This window comes from Pan paniscus, chromosome 20, assembly GCF_029289425.2.
Source record: "Pan paniscus chromosome 20, NHGRI_mPanPan1-v2.0_pri, whole genome shotgun sequence".
NCBI lineage: Eukaryota > Metazoa > Chordata > Mammalia > Primates > Hominidae > Pan > Pan paniscus.
Window position 1 is genome coordinate 27074648 of NC_073269.2, and position 21473 is coordinate 27096120.

Genomic DNA, 21473 nt, shown 5'->3' on the forward strand with positions numbered 1-21473 from the left:
TAAGAAATTTCTGTTAAAAGAAGGCTATAAAAGTGTGGATGAGTGTAAGGTGCACAAAGAAGGTTGTAATGAACTTAACCAATGTTTCCCAACTACCCAGAGCAAAATATTTCAATGTGATAAATATGTGAAAGTCTGTCATAAATTTTCACATTTAAAAGCACATAAGATAAGACATGCTGATAAGAAACCTTTCAAATGTAAAGAATGTGGCAAATCATTTTGCATGCTGTTACACCTAATTCAACATAAAAGAATTCATGCTACAGTGAAGTTTTACAAATGTAAAGAATGTGGAAAAGTCTATAACAGATCCTCAACCTTTACTACACATAAGAGAATTCATACTGGAGAGAAACCTTACAAATGTGAAGAATGTGGCAAAGCTTTTAACCAGTCTACAAACCTTACTAGACATAAGAGAATTCATACTGCAGAGAAACCCTACAAATGTGAAGAATGTGGCAAAGCTTTTAACCAGTCCTCAATACTTTCTAAGCATAAGAAAACTCATACTGGAGAGAAACCCTACAAATATAAAGAATGTGGCAAAGCTTTTAATCGGTCCTCAAATCTTACTACACATAAGATAATTCATACTGGTGAGAAACCCTACAAATGTGAAGAATGTGGCAAAGCTTTTCACCAATCCTCAAAACTTGCTAAACATAAGAAAATTCATACTGGAGAGAAACCCTACAAATGTGAAGACTGTTGCAGAGCTTTTACAGACTCTGCAACCCTTACTAGACATAAGAGAATTCATACTGGAGAAAAACCATACAAATATGAAGACTGTGGCAAAGCTTTTACATATTCTACAACCCTTACTAGACATAAGATAATTCATACTGGAGAAAAACCATATAAATATAAAGACTGTGGCAAAGCTCTCAACGAATCCTCAATGCTTACTACACACAAGAAAATTCACACTGGAGAGAAACCATACAAATGTGAACAATGTGGCAAAGCTTTTACAGACTCTGCAACCCTTACTAGACGTAAGAGAATTCATACTGGAGAAAAACCATACAAATGTGAAGACTGTGGCAAAGCTTTTACCGACTCTGCAATCCTTACTAGATGTAAGAGAATTCATACTGGAGAAAAACCATACAGATGTGAAGAGTGTGGCAAAGCTTTCACAGACTCTGCAACCCTTCATAAACATAAGAGAATTCATACTGGAGAGACACCTTACAAATGTGAAGACTGTGGCAAAGCTTTTAACGAATCCTCAACACTTACTGCACATAAGAGAATTCATACTGGAGAGACACCTTACAAATGTGAAGAATGTGGCAAAGCTTTTAACCATTCCTTACACCTTACTACACATAAGAGAATTCATACTGGAGAGAAACCATACAAATGTGAAGAATATGGCAAAGCTTTTAGCCAGTCTTCATCACTTACTAAACGTAAGATAATTTATACTGGGGAGCAACCTTACAAATGTGAAGAATGTGACAAAGCTTTTAACCTATCTGCAAGCCTTATTAAGAATAAGAAAATTCATACCAGGGAGAAACTCTACAAAACCAGAAAGTGACAATGATTTTGACAATACCTCAAACCTTTTCTAAATATAAAAGAAATTGTACTGGTGACAAATCCTAGAAATGTGAAGAATGTGACAAAACCTTTAAAAGATTGTCTCACTTATTTTTAAGTAAGATAATTTTTACTGGAGAAAACACCTACAAGAGTGAACAATATTGTGAAATTTCTAATTAATAGTCGCAAGTTATTGCACAGGAAAGCATTTATACTTGAGAAAAATTGTACAAATACAAATAATGTGAAATAACCATTAATATCTGCTCACATCTTACTCAACGTTAGAGAGTTGGTAAATAATAAAAGCATTATAAATGCAATTACTGTAAAAAAATGTAAGCCTTTAAAGTGAAGAAAAGGCTGGGCACAGTGGCTCATGCCTGTAATCCCAGCACTTTGGGAGTGCTCAGGCGGGTAGATCATGGGGTCAGTAGTTTGAGACCAACATGGCCATAGAAACCCCATCTCTACTAAAAATACAAAAATTTAGCCAGGCATGTTGGTACACACCTGTAATCCTAGCTACTAAAGAGGCTGAGGCAGGAGAATTCCTTGAACCTGGGAGGTGGAGATTGCAGTGAGCCGAGATCACACCACTGCACTCCAGCTTGGGTGACAGAGCAAGACTCCATCTCATAAAAAAAAAGTGAGGAAGAGTATTCATTTTGAAGACAAAGATTACGAACATAAAGAGGGTTGTAGTACCCTTACTTGTATCACAGATTTTATTGCACACATTTTGTACTACAAAAAAGCCCTGAAGCAGTTTCTCAAACTTGGCTCAACATCAGGAAATTTATGTTGGGAAAAAAATCTTGCAAATGGTAATAAATTTGGAGAAAAATTGTTTCAATAACTATTTCTTAGAAAACACCAGAAGTTTCATACTAAAATATATTTTTGCAGATGCAGTAAATAGGAAACAATATTTAATCCAAAATGAAATCAATGTAAATATCAGAAAATTCACAGTAGAAATACCTAAGGCACTGAAGCTATAGACATTACACTAAATCAGAGTGCTAAGTATAGAAAATAATCTAGAACTAAGTTGGTAAATAAATTATTTGTATGTCACTTTAAAAGAAGTAGAGAATTTTTTAAATGTTATAATTACATTACAAGTATACTTTGGTCCTTAAAATTAGATATTTTAAACAAGAATAATGATACAATTCTACTCTCAAATTATTTCATGCTCTATTTTCCTTCCTACTGTATTCACCTGTGAAAGCATGTTACTAATTGCTGCATCAAAAATATAAGAGGTTTTTTTTTATTAGGTGGGCATTATTTATGACCTTTTCTATGGAAGAGAAAAGGCATTATAATGTAAGACGTGATGAAATTGTAAGTGGAGAGACTCTTTTTAGTTAACACGTAGTATTAAGTAATGCATGAGTTAGATGTTCAGAGTAATATTCTACATTATGGTGATAACATTTTTAATTTTAGTTAATTAAAATTTATTAGTAGTATATCATTTTACTAATAGTACTTTTATGTAATAGAATATAGTACATTATTAAATTTTTAGATTAAGTGTGAACTTATTTTTTTTTTTTGAGACAGAGTTTCCCTCTTGTTGCCCAGGCTGGAGTACAGTGGCACGATCTTAGCTCACTGTAACCTGTGCCTCCCGGGTTCAAGTAATTCTCCTGCCTCAGCCTCCTGAGTAGCTGGGATTACAGGTGCCCGCCACCATGCTCGGCTAATTTTTTGTATTTTTAGTAGAGGCAGGGTTTCCCCATGTTGGTCAGGCCGGTCTCGAACTCCTCACCTCAGGTGATCCACCTGCCTCAGCCTCCCAAAGTGCTGGGATTACAGGCATAAGCCACCGCGTCCGGCCATGTGAACTTAATTTTTTAAAGTTTGTTAAAACCATTGTGCATTCAATAAAGTGTTATTATGCCACTAACTTTAATCTATTCAACCTTACTCAAGGATGTAGGTAAAAGATGGTAACAATATACTATTTGGTAACATAATGGACTAACATTTCTAGTAATCTCTTTGCCAGTGACTTTAAAGTGCGAAGAAGTTAAAGAATATTGTTTCCATAGGTTAAATATTTACTCATTTTTTCTTATTTTAGCTTATTTGTCTTAATTTTTGTGAGTACATAGTATGTGTAGGTATTTATGCTATATATAGCCTATTTGGATACAGGAATAAAATAGGTAATAATCACATCAGGGTAAATTAAGTATCCATCATCTCCAGCATTTATCCTTCGTATTAGAAACCAATTCTACATTTTTCGATATTTTAAAATGTACAATTAAATTGTTATTCACTACAAGGTCATGTTTATGGTCATAATAAATGTTATGTACAATTATAAATAAAATCCATATAATTCTGAGTCCAGAATAAACATTAAAAATTGTTACATATTGTTCTTTGAATATATGACATCTCTGCCTGCAAACACATACAGACTTTTAGTTTTGATTTACATAGAGTTAAATATACACATACATTACTCTAAAGATAAAACCTAATTTTCTTAGGTTTAAGAAAATTATGGAGTAAGTAAGCATGTTTGAATGAGTTTGTACCTATTTTCAGAAGAAAAAAGCAATATTGGAAGAAAATGAATCATTTTAATAAGGTGACTAGAAGACTAAAAACCTCAAAAATGCTAAAAGCAAATTGATACCCTCTGCTTTTTATTGAATTGATTACTGTAAAATCTTACAGCTAATGGATCAGAATCTCCTTACGCAAATTTTTTGTCTTTATTTGTCTGGTACTCATGCTAGACCCATAATTTTCTTGTTTTTCATAATTTTTCCCTTTTATAGCTTATGAGATTTTCATTATGTGAGCTGGTCAAGGATTGTATGAATGATTTTTATACAATTTAGTAGTGCACAGAAAATAATTTCTAGATGTAATTCCACAATTCGTTTATTAAGTTATATTTTATTGAGTTAGAATATTCCATTTAGTTCTTTTAACTGGAGAACCCTATAGAAGCCTACTTTTTTTTAGTTATTGTTCCTTTCACTTTTTATAATTGACAGAAGTAAAATTGACCTATTGATCCAGCCAGTTTGTTCAGGTAAGTACTAGGGAAGTTTCATAAGTCATGAGGATGTTTATATATATAAATATAGCAAACAAACATGACAGTGTAACTGATGCTCCATAGAAAGGCAGAAATATTCCCCTGAAAGTTAGTTTCAACTTCATGTAAGAGATAGAAAATATTAATGGTGAACAAATAACTAATTCTTCATGTGAAGAGTCATTTTTTTTTCAGGCTGCAAAGCTGGATCTTGCTGAATTTAAAGAGGAATTTTGCTTCTTTTATATTCGAATTATCTTTAGTTTTCTTTGTCTAATTCTGTGTTTTTCAACTATGTGTGCATCACAGCCCTTCTTTGTCTTTTTCTGTTTTATGGCTACAATTTTCTCATAATCATTTTCATGCCATGTCATTTAGCATGGTAATTTGTTGGTTTTGATAAGAAAGTTGGTATTTTTAATTCACTTTAAAAAATGGTTTTAACTGGAGAGTTTGCTTATGAATATAGTTTTCAAATGAGTTAATTAAGATAAAAGGCACACACTGTTCACAGGTAAGAGAATTAAATCAGTTAGCATCATTTTTCTCTGTACACAGAAAATCTCATTAAATTCTTACAAAGTTTGGCAAGTATAAAATGTGCTAAAATATATATCTTAGAATTTAAATTTTTAAGAGCTAGTAAGTGAATTGTAAATTTAATTTTCTATGATATAGAACAATGTACATTTCCATGCAGAATCTTTTATTTTTAAGTGTAATGTTAAACATTTCAAAGTAATAAAGTGACTGCTGTAGATTTGAAATTTGGAATAATATTTTTTGCATATTGATACTACAATTTGGAGGAATTTCTCACTCTTATATCAGTTTTTTTGGTGGGTGAAGTTTACAGTTTTTATTCTTAATCACCTAATGGTAGACAACTTTTTGGTCGTTTTCTCTGGAAAACATTTGGAGATCATGTCAGATTTTGGATTAAAGCTTTTTAAAATTATTTCGTATGCAAACTTGTTTACTGTGTTCTGAGTGGCCAGTCATGAGACCATAAGCAACACCTGCTGTCTTAGTGTCTTTTGTACCATCTGTAATGAATAAATGTAAATTTATTCTGTAAAACATGACATTTTGAAGTATGTATATACATTGTCAAATGCTTAATTCTGGGTAATTAATGCTTTACCTCATACAGTTAGTTAACACTTTTGTGGTGAGAGCACATAATATTGTCTTAGAATTTTTTTAAAAATGCAAATACATTATTATTAACTATAGTCACTGTGCAGTAGAAGAAAATTTTTGAACTTATTTCTCCTCTCCAACTATAATTATGTATTCTTTGACAGACATCTTTCCAAACCCCCTTTTCTTCTAAATACTTTGATATCTATTGATCATAATTTTACTACCTACTTCAATGAGATTAAGTTGTTTAGAAGCCATGTATAAGTAAAATGAAATAATTATCTTTTTGTCTCTTATTTCAATTAATATGTACTCTAGGTCAATCCATGTAATTGAAAATAATAAAATTTGCTTTTTTTGTGTGTGTGTGTGAGATGGAGTCTCACTCTGTTGCCCAGGCTGGAGTGCAGTGGCATGATCTAGGCTCACTGCAAGCTCCACCTCCTGGGTTCATGCCATTCTCCTGCCTCAGCCTCCCAAGTAGCTAGGACTACAGGCGTCTGCCACCATGCCCAGCTAATTTTTATTGTATTTTTAGTAGAGACGGGGTTTCACCATGTTGGCCAGGATGGTCTAGATCTCCTGACCTCATGATCCGCCCACCTCAGCCTCCCAAAGTGCTGGGATTACAGGTGTGAGCCACCGCGCCCGGCCTAAAATTTTCTTTTAAAAAGATGAATAGTATTCTCTTGTGTATATACACCACATTTTTGTTTTGTTTTGTTTTGTTTTGAGATGTAGTCTCACTCTGTCAACCAGGCTGGAGTGCAATGGTGCAATTTTGGCTCACTGCAACCTCTGCCTCCCAGGTTCAAGCGATTCTCCTGCCTCAGCCTCCTGAGAAGCTGGGATTACAGGCGTATGCCCCCACGCCTGTCTAATTTTTGTGTTTTTATTAGAAATGGGGTTTCACCAAGTTGATCAGGTTGGTCTCAAACTCCTGACCTCATGATCTGCTCACCTCAGCCTCCCAAAGTGCTGGGATTATAGGTGAGAACCACTGCACCCAGCCTACCACATTATCTTGATGTACTCATTAGATACTGAACAATTGATTCTATATTTTGACCATTGTGAAGAGTGTTGCAAACAACACAGAAGTACAAATGTTTCCTTATTCTAATTTTATTTGTTTGAGATATATACCCAATATTGCAATTGCTGTATTGTAGTTTGATTTTAAACTTTTTCAGGTATCTGTATTTTGTTTTTCATAATGGTTGTCATTTACATTCAACCCAGAATGCGGAAGAATTTCCTTTTCTTCCCACCTTTGCTAAGACTTTTTTTTAAATAAGAGTAATTTTAACAGGTGTGAGTTATTTCCTAGGGTTTTTTTTTTTTTGCTTTCCTTTCCCTGATAATAATTGATATTGAGTAATTTTTTTTTTGAGACGGAGTCTCACTCTGTCACCCAGGCTGGAGTACAATGGCACGCTTGGCTCACTGCAACCTCTGCCTCCCAGGTTCAAGTGGTTCTCCTGTCTCAGCCTTTGGAGTAGCTGGGATTACAGGCGCCTGCCACCAAGCCTAGCTAATTTTTATATTTTTAGTAGAGACGGGGTTTCACCATGTTGGCCAGGCTGGTCTCGAACTGCTGACCTTGCGATCCACCCGCCTTGGCCTCCCAAAGTGCTGGGAGTACAGGCATGAGCCACTGTGTGCGGCTGATATTGAGCATTTTTTAATATATCTCTTGGCCACATGTATGTCTTTTCTTGAAAATATTTACTTTTTTGCTCATATTTATTTGTTTTTGTTGTATAGTCATTTGAGTTTCTTATATATTTTTGACATTAACTCCTTGTTACCTGTGTGATTTGCAAATATTATCTCCCATTTTTCAGTTGTCTAATTTTGGTGATTGTATCAGATTGTGGGCAGCATTTTAAAAATTTCAAGTAATCTAACTCATCAATTTTTGTTTGTTTGCTGGAATTTGAAGATTAAATAAAAACAGTCACTGCCTGTTATGGGGCTTTCACTCAATTTTTTTGTAGTAATTTTAGAGTTTCAAGCCTTACTTTTAAGTATCTAATTTATTTAGGGTTGATTTTTATATGTGGTATGAGATGCAGATCTTGTTTTATTGCTCTAAATGTAGCTATAAAGTTTTCTAAACACCATTTATTGAGGATACTGTCCCTAAGAAATTGTCACCTATTTATATAATCACCTATTTATATATAACTGATATAATCAGTTAGCTGTAAATACATAGATATGTTTTTGCTCTCTCCCTTTTGCTCCATTAATCTATGTGTCCACTTTTATTCAAGTACCGTATGTTTTTGTTATTATAGCTATGTAGTATATTTCAAAGTCAGCTAGGGTGATACCTTCAGCCTATTTTTTCTTGACTGTTTTGACTATTGAAGGTCTTTTTTGGTACTGTATAAATTTTAAATACGTTTTAAAAATTATATTTAGTATGTTGCTGGTATTTTGATAGAGGTTGCATTATATCTGTAGATCATTTTGTGTAATGCAGGTATTTAACATTATTAAAAATACCAATTCATGAATAATAATTTTTCATTTTGTATGTTTAACATTCCTCAATTTATAATGTAAGGTGTTTCAACTTTTTGTTTAAATTTAATTCAAAGTATAGTTACTATACTTTATAACTAGTTCCAAGTATAGTTATTATAGATGAGATTGTTTTTTATTTTATTTTGAGATAGTTAATTGTTAGTATATTGAAATTCTACTGACTTTTGTATGTTGATTTTATATACTGCCAGTTCAATAAATTGGTTTACTGGTTCTACTGGTTCTCAGTAAAGTGTTAGGCTTTTCTCTACTTAAAATTATGTCATCTGCAAACAGCTGTAATTTAACTTTTTTTCCAATCTGGATGCCTTTGATTTTATTTTCTAATTTTTCTGTCTTGGACATTTAGTACCATGCTTAGTAAGACTGAAAAGCTTAAAACATTTCTGTGTTTAGTATGTTGTTAACTGTGTAATTTTTGTTATAAGCAGCATTTATTAACTTGAGGTGCATTTGTCCTATACCTAATTTTTTCAGAGATTTATCATGAGGAAATGTGACTTTTGTCAAATTTTTATTCTGCATGTATCTAAATGTTATAGATATGAAATCACAATTTATCCCACTTAAATACAAAACATCTTCGGAGACTACGATGAACATCTCTATGCATGCAAACTAGAAAATTTAGAGAAAATAAATATACTCTTGATATACAAAACTTCCCAAAATTGAATCAGGAAGAAACAAAAATCTTGGACAGAGCAAAAATGTATAATAATATTGAATTAGTGATATAAAACCCACCAACCATAAACCGCCCTGGATCAGATGAATTTACAGCCAAATTTTACTACATATAATAAAGATGAGCTGGTACTAATCCTACTAAATGTGTTCCAAAAATCAAGGTGGAAATTATTTCTAACTTATTATATGAAACCAGCATCATTCTGATAACAAAATCTAGTAAAGATACAACAAAAAAGACAACTATAGGCCAATATTGTTAGTGAACATAAAACAAAAATTCTCCATTAAATACTAGCAAGCTGAGTTCATAAGCACATCAAAAAGTTATTTTTCCACAATCATGTGAGCTTTACTTCATGACTGCAAGAATGTTTCATCATGTGCAAGTCAATAAGTGTGATTCACCAGTAAAGATGATTAAAAGCAAAAACTTATTATCACAGTAAATGCAGAAAAAGCTTTCAAGAAAATTCAATATTCATTCATAAAAATATTCTTAACAAACCAGAAATTGAAGAAACGTACCTCAAAATGAAAGCCATTTATGACAAAACTTTATTCAACATCATATTGAGCAGGCAAAAGCTGGATGCATTCTCAATAAGAAGAAAAATAAGACAAAAATATCCACTCTAAACCCTTATTTAACATAGTTCTGGAAGTCCTAGCCAGAGCAATCCAACAAAATAGTGAAATAAAAGGCATCCAAATAGGAAAATAAGTCAAATTGTCTTCACAGAAGATATAATTCTCTACCTGGAAAACTTCAAAGATTTCCCCCAAAGATTCTTAAGCCTAAAAAATGACTTCAGCAAATTCTCAAGGTACAAAATCGACATACCCAAACGAGTAACATTTCTGTATAACAATAACATTGAAATCAAGAACACAGTTCTGTTTACAATAGCCACAATAAAAAAAAATATCTAGGACTACATTAAATCAAGGAGGTAAAATATCTCTACAAGGAGAACTACAATACACTGCTGAAAGATATCAGAAAATACAAATAAATGGAAAAGCATTCCATGCTCATGGATTTTGAAAACTCAATATAATTTAAATGTCCTAAAGCAACCTACAGATTAAATGCTATCTCTATCAAACTATCAATGCCATTTTTTATAAATTCAATAAAACTATTATAAAATTTATATTTATAACAAAAAAGCCTACATAGCTAAAGCAACATTAAAAGGAATAAACCTGGAGGTGTCACATTACCTGACTTCAAACTTTACTACAAGTTACAATAACCAATATAACCTAGTTCTGGTACAAAAATATACATATAGACAGATGAGAGATATCTGAAATAAAGCTACACTCCTGCAACCAACTTATTTTTGACAAAGTTAACAGAAATAAAAAGGAAATAAATCCCCTGGGAAAACTGGTTAGTCATATGCAGAAGAAAACTGGACCCTTACCTCTCATTATATAAAAAAAATAACAAGATAGATTAAAGACTTAACTGTGAGACTTCTAGCTATATAAATGCTGAAAAAACAGTTGGTACTCTAGACACTAGAAATAATTTATAACTAACACTATAAAATGAATGCAACAAAAATAAAAATAGAAAATTGGCACCTACTTAAACTAAAGAACTGCATAGCAAAAGAAGCTATTGACAAAGTAAAGAGACATCCTACAGTATAAAATATTTGCAAATTGCAAACAACAAAGAATTAATAAATGCTATCTATCAGAATTTATTAAAAAACAAATAATATGAATAGACCTTTTTAAAAGAAAGACATAAAATCTGCCAATAAACAAGTAAACAATGCTCAACATTCCTAGTCATCAGAGAAATGTAAATCAAAATGACAATGTGATACCATCTCACACCAGTTAGAATGACATATTAAAAGTTAAAAACTGACAAATGTAAAAGTTGTGGAAAAAAGGGAATGTTTATATACCGTTGGTGGAAATGCAAATTAATTCAGCCCCTGTGGAACACAGTTTGGAGATTTCTCAAAGAACTACAAATAGAATTGCCATTTGACCCATCAATACAATTACTGAGTATATATCCAAAATAAATTATTTGACACAAAAGTCCTGCACTCACATGTTTACTGCAGCACTATTCACGATAGCAAAGACACAGAATTAAACCAGGTACCTTTGAATCTTAGATCCATGTTGCTGCAAGGAACATTTTTTTTTTTTGTGGCTGCATAGTATTGCATGGTGTATAAGTACCTCAAATACCACCTGTTCTCACTTATAAGTGGGTGCTAAACATTGGACAAATACAGAAACAAAGATGGAAATAATAAACACTGGAAGTTTTTTTTTTTAAAGGAAAGCATTGAAAAACTACTTATCAGGTATGATGTACACTACTTCGGCAATTTTTACTAAGTGCCCAAACCTTAACATCTTGCAGTATACGTATGTTACAAATCTTTTCATGTACCCCTTGAATATAAAATAAAAATAATAAAATGCCCTGTGGTATAATGACATGTTACATTTCTCCAGTTCTGGGGTGGTAATTTATATTAGAGGTGAAAGAAACAAAATTATGCTCCCTTTGGGCATTGGGGTGAATGTTTCTCCAGGTCTGTCCACATCCTGAAAGCTAACATATCTGAAAGCTCTTGCCCTTTAACCCAAGAAGTGTTTTATTCCCAAGTGTGCAGCTAAAATAAATGACTATATCTTTATGTTTTATTTTAGGGCTATAGGGTTAACTTGTTACTCCACTCTTTTTGGGAAAATCATGGTAAGTTATTTAATCACATGTCTTATTTTAGAATAAACCATTTTTGTAAATGTGAGGCTGTGAAAATTATGTTACATTCCTGAATTTTAAAAAAAACATTTTTCTAGTGAAAAAATGCATAAAAATCTTATGGCCATAGCCCAAGAACCATAAAACAGAGAGTGTTGGTTATTTAAGACCACACTCCTGAAACCATTTCATCACAACCATACTGGTGAGTAAAGGAATAATGGATCAGAAGGTTCTTTCAGAATACTTTTCTTATTCTGTTGCAGTGCTAAATTTTTACTTGTCTTTATTATTTGCCATATAGAAGTCTGTACTTCTAAAAAAGATGCCATGAATTTCAGGTTAATATGCTCACACATATATGCTCACCAGTGCCTCTAGAAGGATTCTGGTGTGTTTGCAATCGAGGTGTGTCCTTTCTGGCCTTTCTTGTGTTGCTTTGTTTGTGTAAAATATGAAGGCAAGAAGTAAAGCAGAGTCAACCAGGACATTTCTAGTTTCCACAGCAACAGCAGCTACATTTGCATGTTAGGTCAACTAGAAATAATGATAGTATTCCAAAACAAAAAAAAACTGATACTTTATATTTTTGTTTCTTACAATTTATAGCATAAAATTTTTATAGTGTCTGAATTATAGAAGTTAAACAACTTGAACATAAAAGTGTCATCTAGATAATAGTATTATTTCAATAGCTTATTGTGAGTCACAATTGCCCCATTGGGTTTACTGGAAAACACTTTATTTATTTATTTATTTATTTATTTATTTATTTATTTATTTATTTATTTTTTGAGACTGAGTTTCGCTCTTGTTGCCCAGGCTGGAGTGCAATGGTGCGATCTCGGCTCACCGCAAACTCTGCCTCCTGAGTTCAAGCGATTCTCCTGCCTCAGCCTCTGGAGTAGCTGGAATTACAGGCATGTGCCACCACACCTGGCTAATTTTGTATTTTTAGTAGAGATGGGGTTTCTCCATGTTGGTCAAACTGGTCTGGAACTCCCGACCTCAGGTGATCTTCCTGCCTTGGCTTCCCAAAGTGCTGGGATTACAGGTGTGAGCCATCATGCCCGGCCTGGAGAGCACTTATTTATCTTCTAAGTGTAAATAAAGAATAGGTTTTCCATAATCCTAAGCATACAGATCTTTTAGGATTAGCGGCTGAGCACGGTTGCTCATGCTGTTGCAGGAAATTAAGGAACCAGAGATACTGATAGGGATGCAGGAGAGCTTTTATTTTAGGTGTACACCAGCTCAGCAGACAAGTGTCCTGAAAGTCTGATCCCTGAACAAAGAAAGCGAGCAACTTTTAAGCGTTTTGTGGTGGGAAAAACGTAAAGCAGGAAGCAGGTTTACGGAAGTGAGAACAAAAGCGGTTAATCATTCATGCCATGTCTTACAACTTAGGAGAAACATGAGTTGCAACTTTCACTTATCTATCTTGTGACCTTGCAGCTGCACAGCAAGAATAACAGGGACTTACAGAACTTACAAAATATGTGGGAAAGAGGTGTGGTTAATGTTTCACAGACCCTTAGAGGCCTTTAGAGGAGCAGTTAATATTCTTTTTATACCTTTTCTACAGGGGGTTACTTCACGCCTATTCTAACCTAACCTAAAAGTGTAAATTTAATTTCTTTTTAATTTTCTACTTCATCCCCCCCTTTTGGTGCTCTATATAATAATAATGTTTAATAGACAGCACCACAATTATCTAGTTCTTCTTGGGTTGGTATATATTCTTCTTGGGGTGAAGCCTGATACTTAGCTAATGCCATTATCTGGGTAGTGGTGTGTGGCCATGATTGCCTCTATAGTTGACTGAACACTTCTGATAAGAAAAGGCAGGAGACAAGGGAGAATTAGGCAGGCACCTGTGATAAGGAGGAACCCACCTATTAAGATCTTGAACCCATGAAAGGTAAAAAACCATCCTCTAAACAGAGAATTTGGTGATCATCTTGACCAGGTTTGAACTGGAACATGGGCTAACATCTGCATCCTGGCCGTAATTTCCATGACAGCTCACCTATTATCATCTATTTCTAGACAGCAGTTTGTTGAGTTAAACTTTCCACATACTCCTTCTTCTGAGGCTAGGAAGTAATCTAGTGCCCGCCTGTTTTGATATATGGCATTCTTCATTTGTGTAGCTTGTACAGCCAGTAAATGTAAATCTCTTGATGTTTCATTGATTATTATTTTGAGCACAGCTTGGAGCCTTATGATACAGTTGAGCATGTAAACTGGGGTGCGGTACCCCCATGACTCGTCTTGTGCCCAGGTAGCAGGCCCATGGTATTTGATGATTTTTTCAGGAGGTCACTCATTATCTTCCTAGTTCCCTATGTCTACATCCTTTTGATGTTTGTGTCCATTCTTGTGATTATGCTTCCTTTAGTTCTTCCATTTTCATCATAAACTGATTATCTTAAGAGTTCCCCTTGCTTTAGAGGAATTAGAAAGAAGGTGGCTTGATTGTTCCTAATACACATGTCTCTGACCGTTTAGCCAGCAGTTGCTGATATGCCTGCACTCCACAAATCCAATATAGGCCGGAGGGTGCTTTCCAAGCATTTGGAGCCTCTAGTGGATGCCAAGAATGGCTTAGAATAGAGAATCAAGAGAAAAAGTTTGGATCTGGTAAGCAGGAGTCATTCTGGGCATTTCTCCATAGAGTCTTATTTTTAGTCTCAAGATAATACTGCTGCCCTAGGCAGGTAGCCTTATGGAAGGCTGCACCTTTGAACCTTGCTTGACCAATATTAAAGTACAAGGATAAGGTTCCTTTGTAGGTAGATGAGACCCAGGTTTTATTTAGAAGGGCTCCTTCTATTGACCCATCGTGGGTCTCAAATCTCCAGGCACAAGTTCAGGCTCATAGCATATATAAAGCTGGCCATCTCCTGAGTCACAGGATGAGTAGGTGGTTTGGTTGTAAGTACAGAATCCTAAGAGAGTCCTGGTGCATTCATAGTATGTATGGTATAATAAAGTTTTAACTACTGTGTTTCTCTCCATGTGGAATGTATGCAATGTGGATATCTTTCTTTCAATTGTATTTCTTTTTGCTTAGCCTCAAGTACCACTATTAGTAAAACAAGCAAGCAAACAAACAAACAATATTTTTATACTAGACATGGGCAGGTAAGGTTTTTCCCTAGACAGAAAGACTGGCAATAATGATAGCATGGTAACACGGCCATCGACATCACTAAGACAGCAATAAAACTTAAAATTTCTATCCACATTTACTTATCTGATGACAACTCCTTAAGCTTTGGCTGAGTGTAGACTACTCAGCTTCCGGTGTGACTAGAGCGGGGCTTGCTATTTTCTCAAGCTTCCGCTATGTGTAGACTGGTCAGCTTCCGAAGTGACCAGAGCAGGGCTGTTGTCATCTCCACTGACAATGCGATCTCGTCGCAGAATCAGCCAGGTTGGATGGTCTGGGTCCTGTTGGCTGGTCCACTGGTCCTGGGCTGCTGGTTTTAGCCAACTGTGGTGGATTTAAGGCATGATAACCTGCAACTTTAACAGCAGTGGGAGTGGACAAAATTACAGTATGGGGCCCTTCCTATATAGGTCCCAGAGTAGTTGGATTCCACTTCTTAACCTAAACAAAGTCCTCAGGTTTGAAAAAGTGTGCTGGGTCTGCCACATTTATAGGCATTTTTTTTTCTTGCACCTAACAATGAATCTTTTGCATAGCCAGCCCTAAGTCTTGCATCTGCCTTTTTAAAGTTAATTCCCTTAGTTCCTGTAGGTCACCTTTAACCTGATTTATAACTGGGGGTGGCCGACCAAACAAAATCTCATAGGGCTAATACCCAGTTTGTTTTGTGGGGCTGCACCTGACTCAGAGGAGGACCATGGGCAAGACCTGATCCGACCTTAGATGAGTTTCTTGACAAAATTTCTTCAACAGCTGCTTGAGTGTCCAGTTAATGCGCTCCACTTTTCCTGAGCTCTGCAGCTGGTGGGCTATGAGTAACTTCCACTTTATTTTTGATAGTCAAGTTAAGTCCTGAACTATTTCAGCCACAAATGCTGGTCCATTGTCTGATCCTAGAGTTAGAGGCAGTTCAAATCTGGGGATAGTGTCTCTTAACAACAATTTGGTCACCTCTTGTGCTTTCTCCATCTGGGCGGGGAAGGCCTTGACCCATCCTGAAAAGGTGCAAACGAACACCAACATGTACCAATAACCCCCCGCTTGCAGCAATTTGGGGAAGTCCATAAGCAGGTTTTCACAGGGTGTGGCTCTTGTTTCTTCAGTTCTCGGTGGGCGGGTAGGCCCTTGATGAGGGTTGTTCTGAGCACAAGTCAAACACTGCTCACAAACAGTTTGAGTGATGGCAGTGAGCTATGGCACACAGAAATGAAGCTCTAATAATGTCTCTAGTGCCATCTTTCTTATGTGAGTTCCTTAGTGGAACTATTTCAAAAATCTGGGGGCTACCATCTCAAGTATGGCTAGTTTTCTATTGGAGAACTTCCACCATCCTCCTTCAATATAATTCCCGTATTCCTGGGCAAACCAATCCCTTTTATTAGGAGTGTTGCTTGGGGTCTCTGGGAGGAGAAGCATAGCTAAAGCTTCCTCTTTAGAAGGTGGATATGTCATTGCAGCCCACTTTGCCTTTTTGTCTGCCTTTCTGGTTTTTGTTTGTTTGTTTGTTTGTTTATTTTTGGTGTCTAATGTTCCTGCCTTCTGGTGCCCCTTGCAGTGCATTACTGCTACTTGTTTTGGGGCTCATACAGCATCTAAGAGCTGTAGAATTTTTCCTTATATTTTATGCCTTTACTTTCAGCAGTTAAGAGTCCTCTTTCTTTGTAAATAGCCCCATGAACATTCAAAGTAGCAAAAGCGTATTTGGAATCTGTGGAAATATTTGCCTTCTGGTCTTTTGCTAGCCAGAGAGCTCTTGTTAGAGCTATTAGCTTTGCCTTTTGAGCAGAAGTTCCCATAGACAAAGACTGCACCTCTACTACTGAGTCAAAAGTCACCACTGCATACCTTGCTCGGTGGACCCCCTGTAGTATGAAGCTGCTTCCATCAGTGAAATATTTAACGTCCAGGTCCCTGAGGGGCCGATCTGTCAAATTTCTCCGGCCTGAGAACACTTCATTTGTCACATCCACTCTGCAATGAAGGGGGGCCTCCTGGCACTGACTCGACGTGAAGCAAGGTAACCAGGTTTAGGGTATTCACAGTTTCTAAAGTTATGCAGGGACTTTTACATTAGAGCCCTTTGTATTGGGTTATTTTCGGATTTGATAACTAATGGTGCCCCCTTAAGTCCATTAAAATTATAACTCCCATAACCTAGTGTGGTACCCAGTTTGTTAGTTGTTGTCTTAAAGTCAGTTTATTAGCTTCCTGTGCCAGCAGGAAAGTAGTTAATTATTATTTGCAGATGATATCTTCATTTACTTACATAACAAAAGCAACTAAAAGACTGTTTTAAAAGTCTATTGAGACGGGTAGGCAAAATTCTAAGATAATCCCCAGGATTCCCAGTCTGTTGCACACCCACTGTGTAATTCTTTTTATTTGAATGTAAAAATATGTGTGAATGTGGTAGGAAATGTCTCATAAAATTTGATTACTCGTGTTGACTTTGTGTTTATCAAAAGAGTCATTATCCTGATTGGGCTGAACTTAATCAGAGGTGTTTTTTAGAGAAAGAGACACATCATAGAAAAACGAAAAACACTCCTGCTGACCTGGAAGTGAATTCTAACTGGGCTATGTTGTAAGCTACTTATAGTGGCCACATGACAGAAAATATATTTGTATATTGTCATCATTCCTGCCTCTTGCATATTGCTTCTGGTAGAGAGGGCAGGAGGATCCCATGGCAGAGGAATAAAAGAGGTTCTTATTCATGCAAGAAATAATTACTTCTCATCTGAGATAGCTTAAGATAAACAGAGAAGATGATAACATGACTATATCAATGGCAGGAGAAAGAAAATCTGGCTGAAAGGGCTCACTGGCATTATGGAGCAATATTTAGTAAGCTATAGTGAGTGATCAGCCTCTGAGATACCAACAGTCCACCAAGAAGGCTGAACTCATTCTTATTCTGATTAAATCAGCATGTGTGCCCTATTCTGGTTGCCCAGTTTTACCACCATTACAGAAATTACACCCATTTTTACACCCAGTTTTACCACCATTACAGAGACCAGTGGGCACCCTCCTAGAATTAACATTATCATGAAAAAGCATACCTAAATATTTGTTTTTACAGTTGAAAAATATTGAAAGCCTAATAAACTTATTAATAATGAACTTATCTTCTGATAATTTTAGAGGAATTCTCCTATACTGTAATACAATACTGAGCTTTAAACACCTATATACATATGTAGATATATTTCTTTTCTTTTTTTTTTTTTTTTTTTTGGAAGTAGAGTCTCACTCTGTTGCCCAGGCTGGAGTGCAGTTGCATGATTTCAGCTCACTGCAACCTCCACCTTCTAGGTTCAAGTGATTCTCCTGCTTCAGCCTCCAGAGTGGCTGGGACTACAGGTACACACCACCACACCTGGCTAACTTGTGTATTTTTAGTAGAGATGCAGTTTTACTATGTTGGCCAGGCTAGTTTCAAACTTCTGACCTCAAGTGAGCCACCCACCTCCGCCTCCCAAAGTACTGGGATTACAGGTGTGAGCCACTGCACCTGGCTATAATATAAATGTTTCTTAACTGAATGACCAAATATGTAGATAGTTTCCCTTAGATTAACATGATAAAGTTACAATTAGAGAAAGCATCTGAAATTAGATAAAATTAAAACCACATTTTTTCAGTGGCTTGGAATAACTGCCCTGCTTTATGAAATGGCCAGATTACTGACTAGAAGCAAAGACAAGATTTTGGCTTTGCTCAATTATTAAGTCCTTGACCTTTTAAAATCTAAAATCATGACTAATGGATTTGAATGGACTATTTTTTAGGTGTCTTCCTAGGATTTCCAAGGCAATACAAAAAGAATTTTAATAGGCAAAAAAATGCACTCAACACACACACATTGTTTTTTTTCTGATTTACGTTATTATTGAAAAGTTGAAGATTGCACATCTAGTCTATTAATTTAGAGTTAAAAGATTTTTCAGTCAAGCAAATAATTGTGTAAAACTAATGGGTAATGGATGCTCTTAGCTGCCAAATAATAGTATGACTAGATTCAGTAAGTATCTAGCCATGCAAATGACAGCCCAATTAAATTAAGACCCTAATAGGTGCATGTGGAAAGCATTGATGTGCAATATGGTGCACCTTCACTCAGCACCTTTATCCGCTTGTTTACAGAAATACCAGTTTCCCCTGAATGACTCAGGGTAAATGCTAAACCATATTGAAAACATGGTTAACACATTTCTTCTATATTATAAAGAAATTTCATGAATTTTACTCTGCCTCAGAAAGGCTTTTAGTAAAAGAGTATTCATTTATAGTACTCTTTGGATGCATTAAAAATTTCAATATTCCAGGTAAGTCAGAGACATTTAAATGTCAACAAAATTCCATAAAACGTATTTCAATGAGATCAAGTCTTCCTAGCTAAAAATTTTATTTTATCAGTAAATTTAGAGAAAAATAGAAAATCAGTACTTTGGGTCAAATAACAGTGTTTGGCTTGTGAGTATCACCCAGATAAATGCTCTTAATCATTATTATTAAAGTAGCAATGGCACCACGTGCTTTCCTGAGACCCGCTGGTCTGTTTTCCACTGATACAAAGTGAAGAAGGCATTGAAATAGCGAAGGGAGGTGATATAAATTGAATACTTACATAAAATACAATTTTTAATAAAAAGCATTTAATGTTGTACAAGTATAGATGAGACTATTAGTATGAGGTCATAATATTTTTACTTCTATTGACAGAATAACTTTATTCACAAAATTCTTATTTCAAATAATATTGTTTTTTCTGCTGTATATTTGCAAGCTTTTAGTCAAATGTTATCTGAGCTCAATAGAAATCAACAAAATGAATCTTTATTTTTCCACAAGCATTTTATTCAGGCATATGCTTATTTTTCTTAAGATATGTTAGCTTTTAATGAATGATTTATACTTTTTTTCAGTGTGTTGTTTATCGCTGAGAAGTGGTTGTCCTATCAGGAAACTGCTATTCTCAGCTCTGCCTACATTGACTAATAGTGAGAGGAAGTGATGTGTGGATAAGAAGCAAATGTGTCTTCACTGCATCTCTTTTTTAATTCGTTCACTGAAGAAAGGAGGATGCTAAAAGAAAATGAAAGAAGATATAAGCCCTGAAAGATCATGAAGAAGTCCTCTTAACCAGAAAAAAAACCCACAGGGGATGGTGATGTGAGCAGAAAATATATTATTTTGCTAAGGCTCTGAAATTTCAGTAAAAAACCTGCATTGCTTTAACAAATATATTGTTTCTTCAGTTTTGATTCTTGAGGATACGATTCAATTCACTGGTGAATCAAAACTGAGAGAATAACATATTTGTTAAGGTAAGTGATGTATGGAAGACCCATTACGTTAGACCAGCATCTTCTCCACCTCCAGCTGCAGACAATCATCATTCTACTCTCTGTTGCCATGAGTTTGAAAGTTTTTAACTTTACACAGAAATGAAATCATGTGTGTGTGTGTTTCCTGTGCTGGCTTATTTTACTTAGCATAATATCCTTCAGATTTATCAATGTTGTTTCAAATAACAAGATTTCCTTTTTTTTTTAAGGGCTGAATAGCATTCCTATGTGTAAATATACCACATTTTCTAGAAGTGTTTTAATTTTAAACTATAAACTATGACTGTTAAATACGTTTATTTTTATGCCTTCTTTTGATTCATATTTTGGCTGATTGACAAAATATGTTTTAAAAAAATTTCTTGGATCAAGATTATTGATATGGGAGGGGGGCATGGAAGTGTTAGATAGAGAAGGGTGGGGTCCCTGGTGAGGACTCTGCCCACAGGCCTGTGCCCACGGACCTAAGTGAGAACAGGCACTCTTGTTTTTGCATGCAAATGTTGCATTTTTCAAGACCACTCTGGCCCACCATGCCTCCATTGCTGTGCCCATATAAACAAGACCTTAGTGGGCACACACACAAACAACTGAATGAGAGGAGTAGAAGAACACAGTGGCAGACAGCAGAAGAAAGTGGCAGAGAAAAAGGAAAGAGGCATCTGAATGTTGAGAGGAGTTCAGCCAAGAATGGCCAAACTCCAGGGGAAGATTATCTCCTCTCCCTCCACCTTCCCACTACAGCTCCCCATCCTGCTGTAAGTCACCTCCACTGCTTAATAAAGTCTCTGCATTTATCACCTTTCAAACAGTATGTGTGACCTGACTCATCCAGAATGCCAGACAAGAATCCAAGGCGGGGTGAACACTCAGCTGTTCCTGGATGGCAAGGCTAAAAGAGCACACTGTAACACACATCCATTGGGCTCCAGCATCTGCCTGTCTGTGTGCTCCTGCTTCCCTCAGGGGTTTGAGCTGTGGGGTGACTGAACAGGTGAGCCACACCCCTGTTGCACATCCTTCAAGGGGAATCAGGGAACTCTCTTGTTTCAGCCGAAGGCTTGTCTGGGATAATCATCAGAAGAGTGATTTACAAATGTGAAATTGTTGGATGTGCCTCTTTTGTAAGACCCTGTCACCCCTCTCTTTTCTTGGGTAAAAGCC

The 21473-nt window shown here is 35.5% G+C and overlaps 2 protein-coding genes across 2 annotated transcripts in view; one reads left to right on the forward strand and one right to left on the reverse strand.

The window, feature by feature from the left end:
• Positions 1 to 20038, forward strand: part of LOC103783584 (zinc finger protein 726-like) — a 63458-nt gene extending 43420 nt beyond the window's left edge. The window contains 1 exon segment of the mRNA XM_063600097.1: positions 2 to 20038. Within this exon segment, the coding sequence (XP_063456167.1) occupies positions 2 to 1555 (1554 nt within the window). The 3' untranslated portion in view covers positions 1556 to 20038.
• LOC103783563 (zinc finger protein 492) overlaps positions 1 to 21473 on the reverse strand; it is a 193251-nt gene that overhangs the window by 82318 nt on the left and 89460 nt on the right.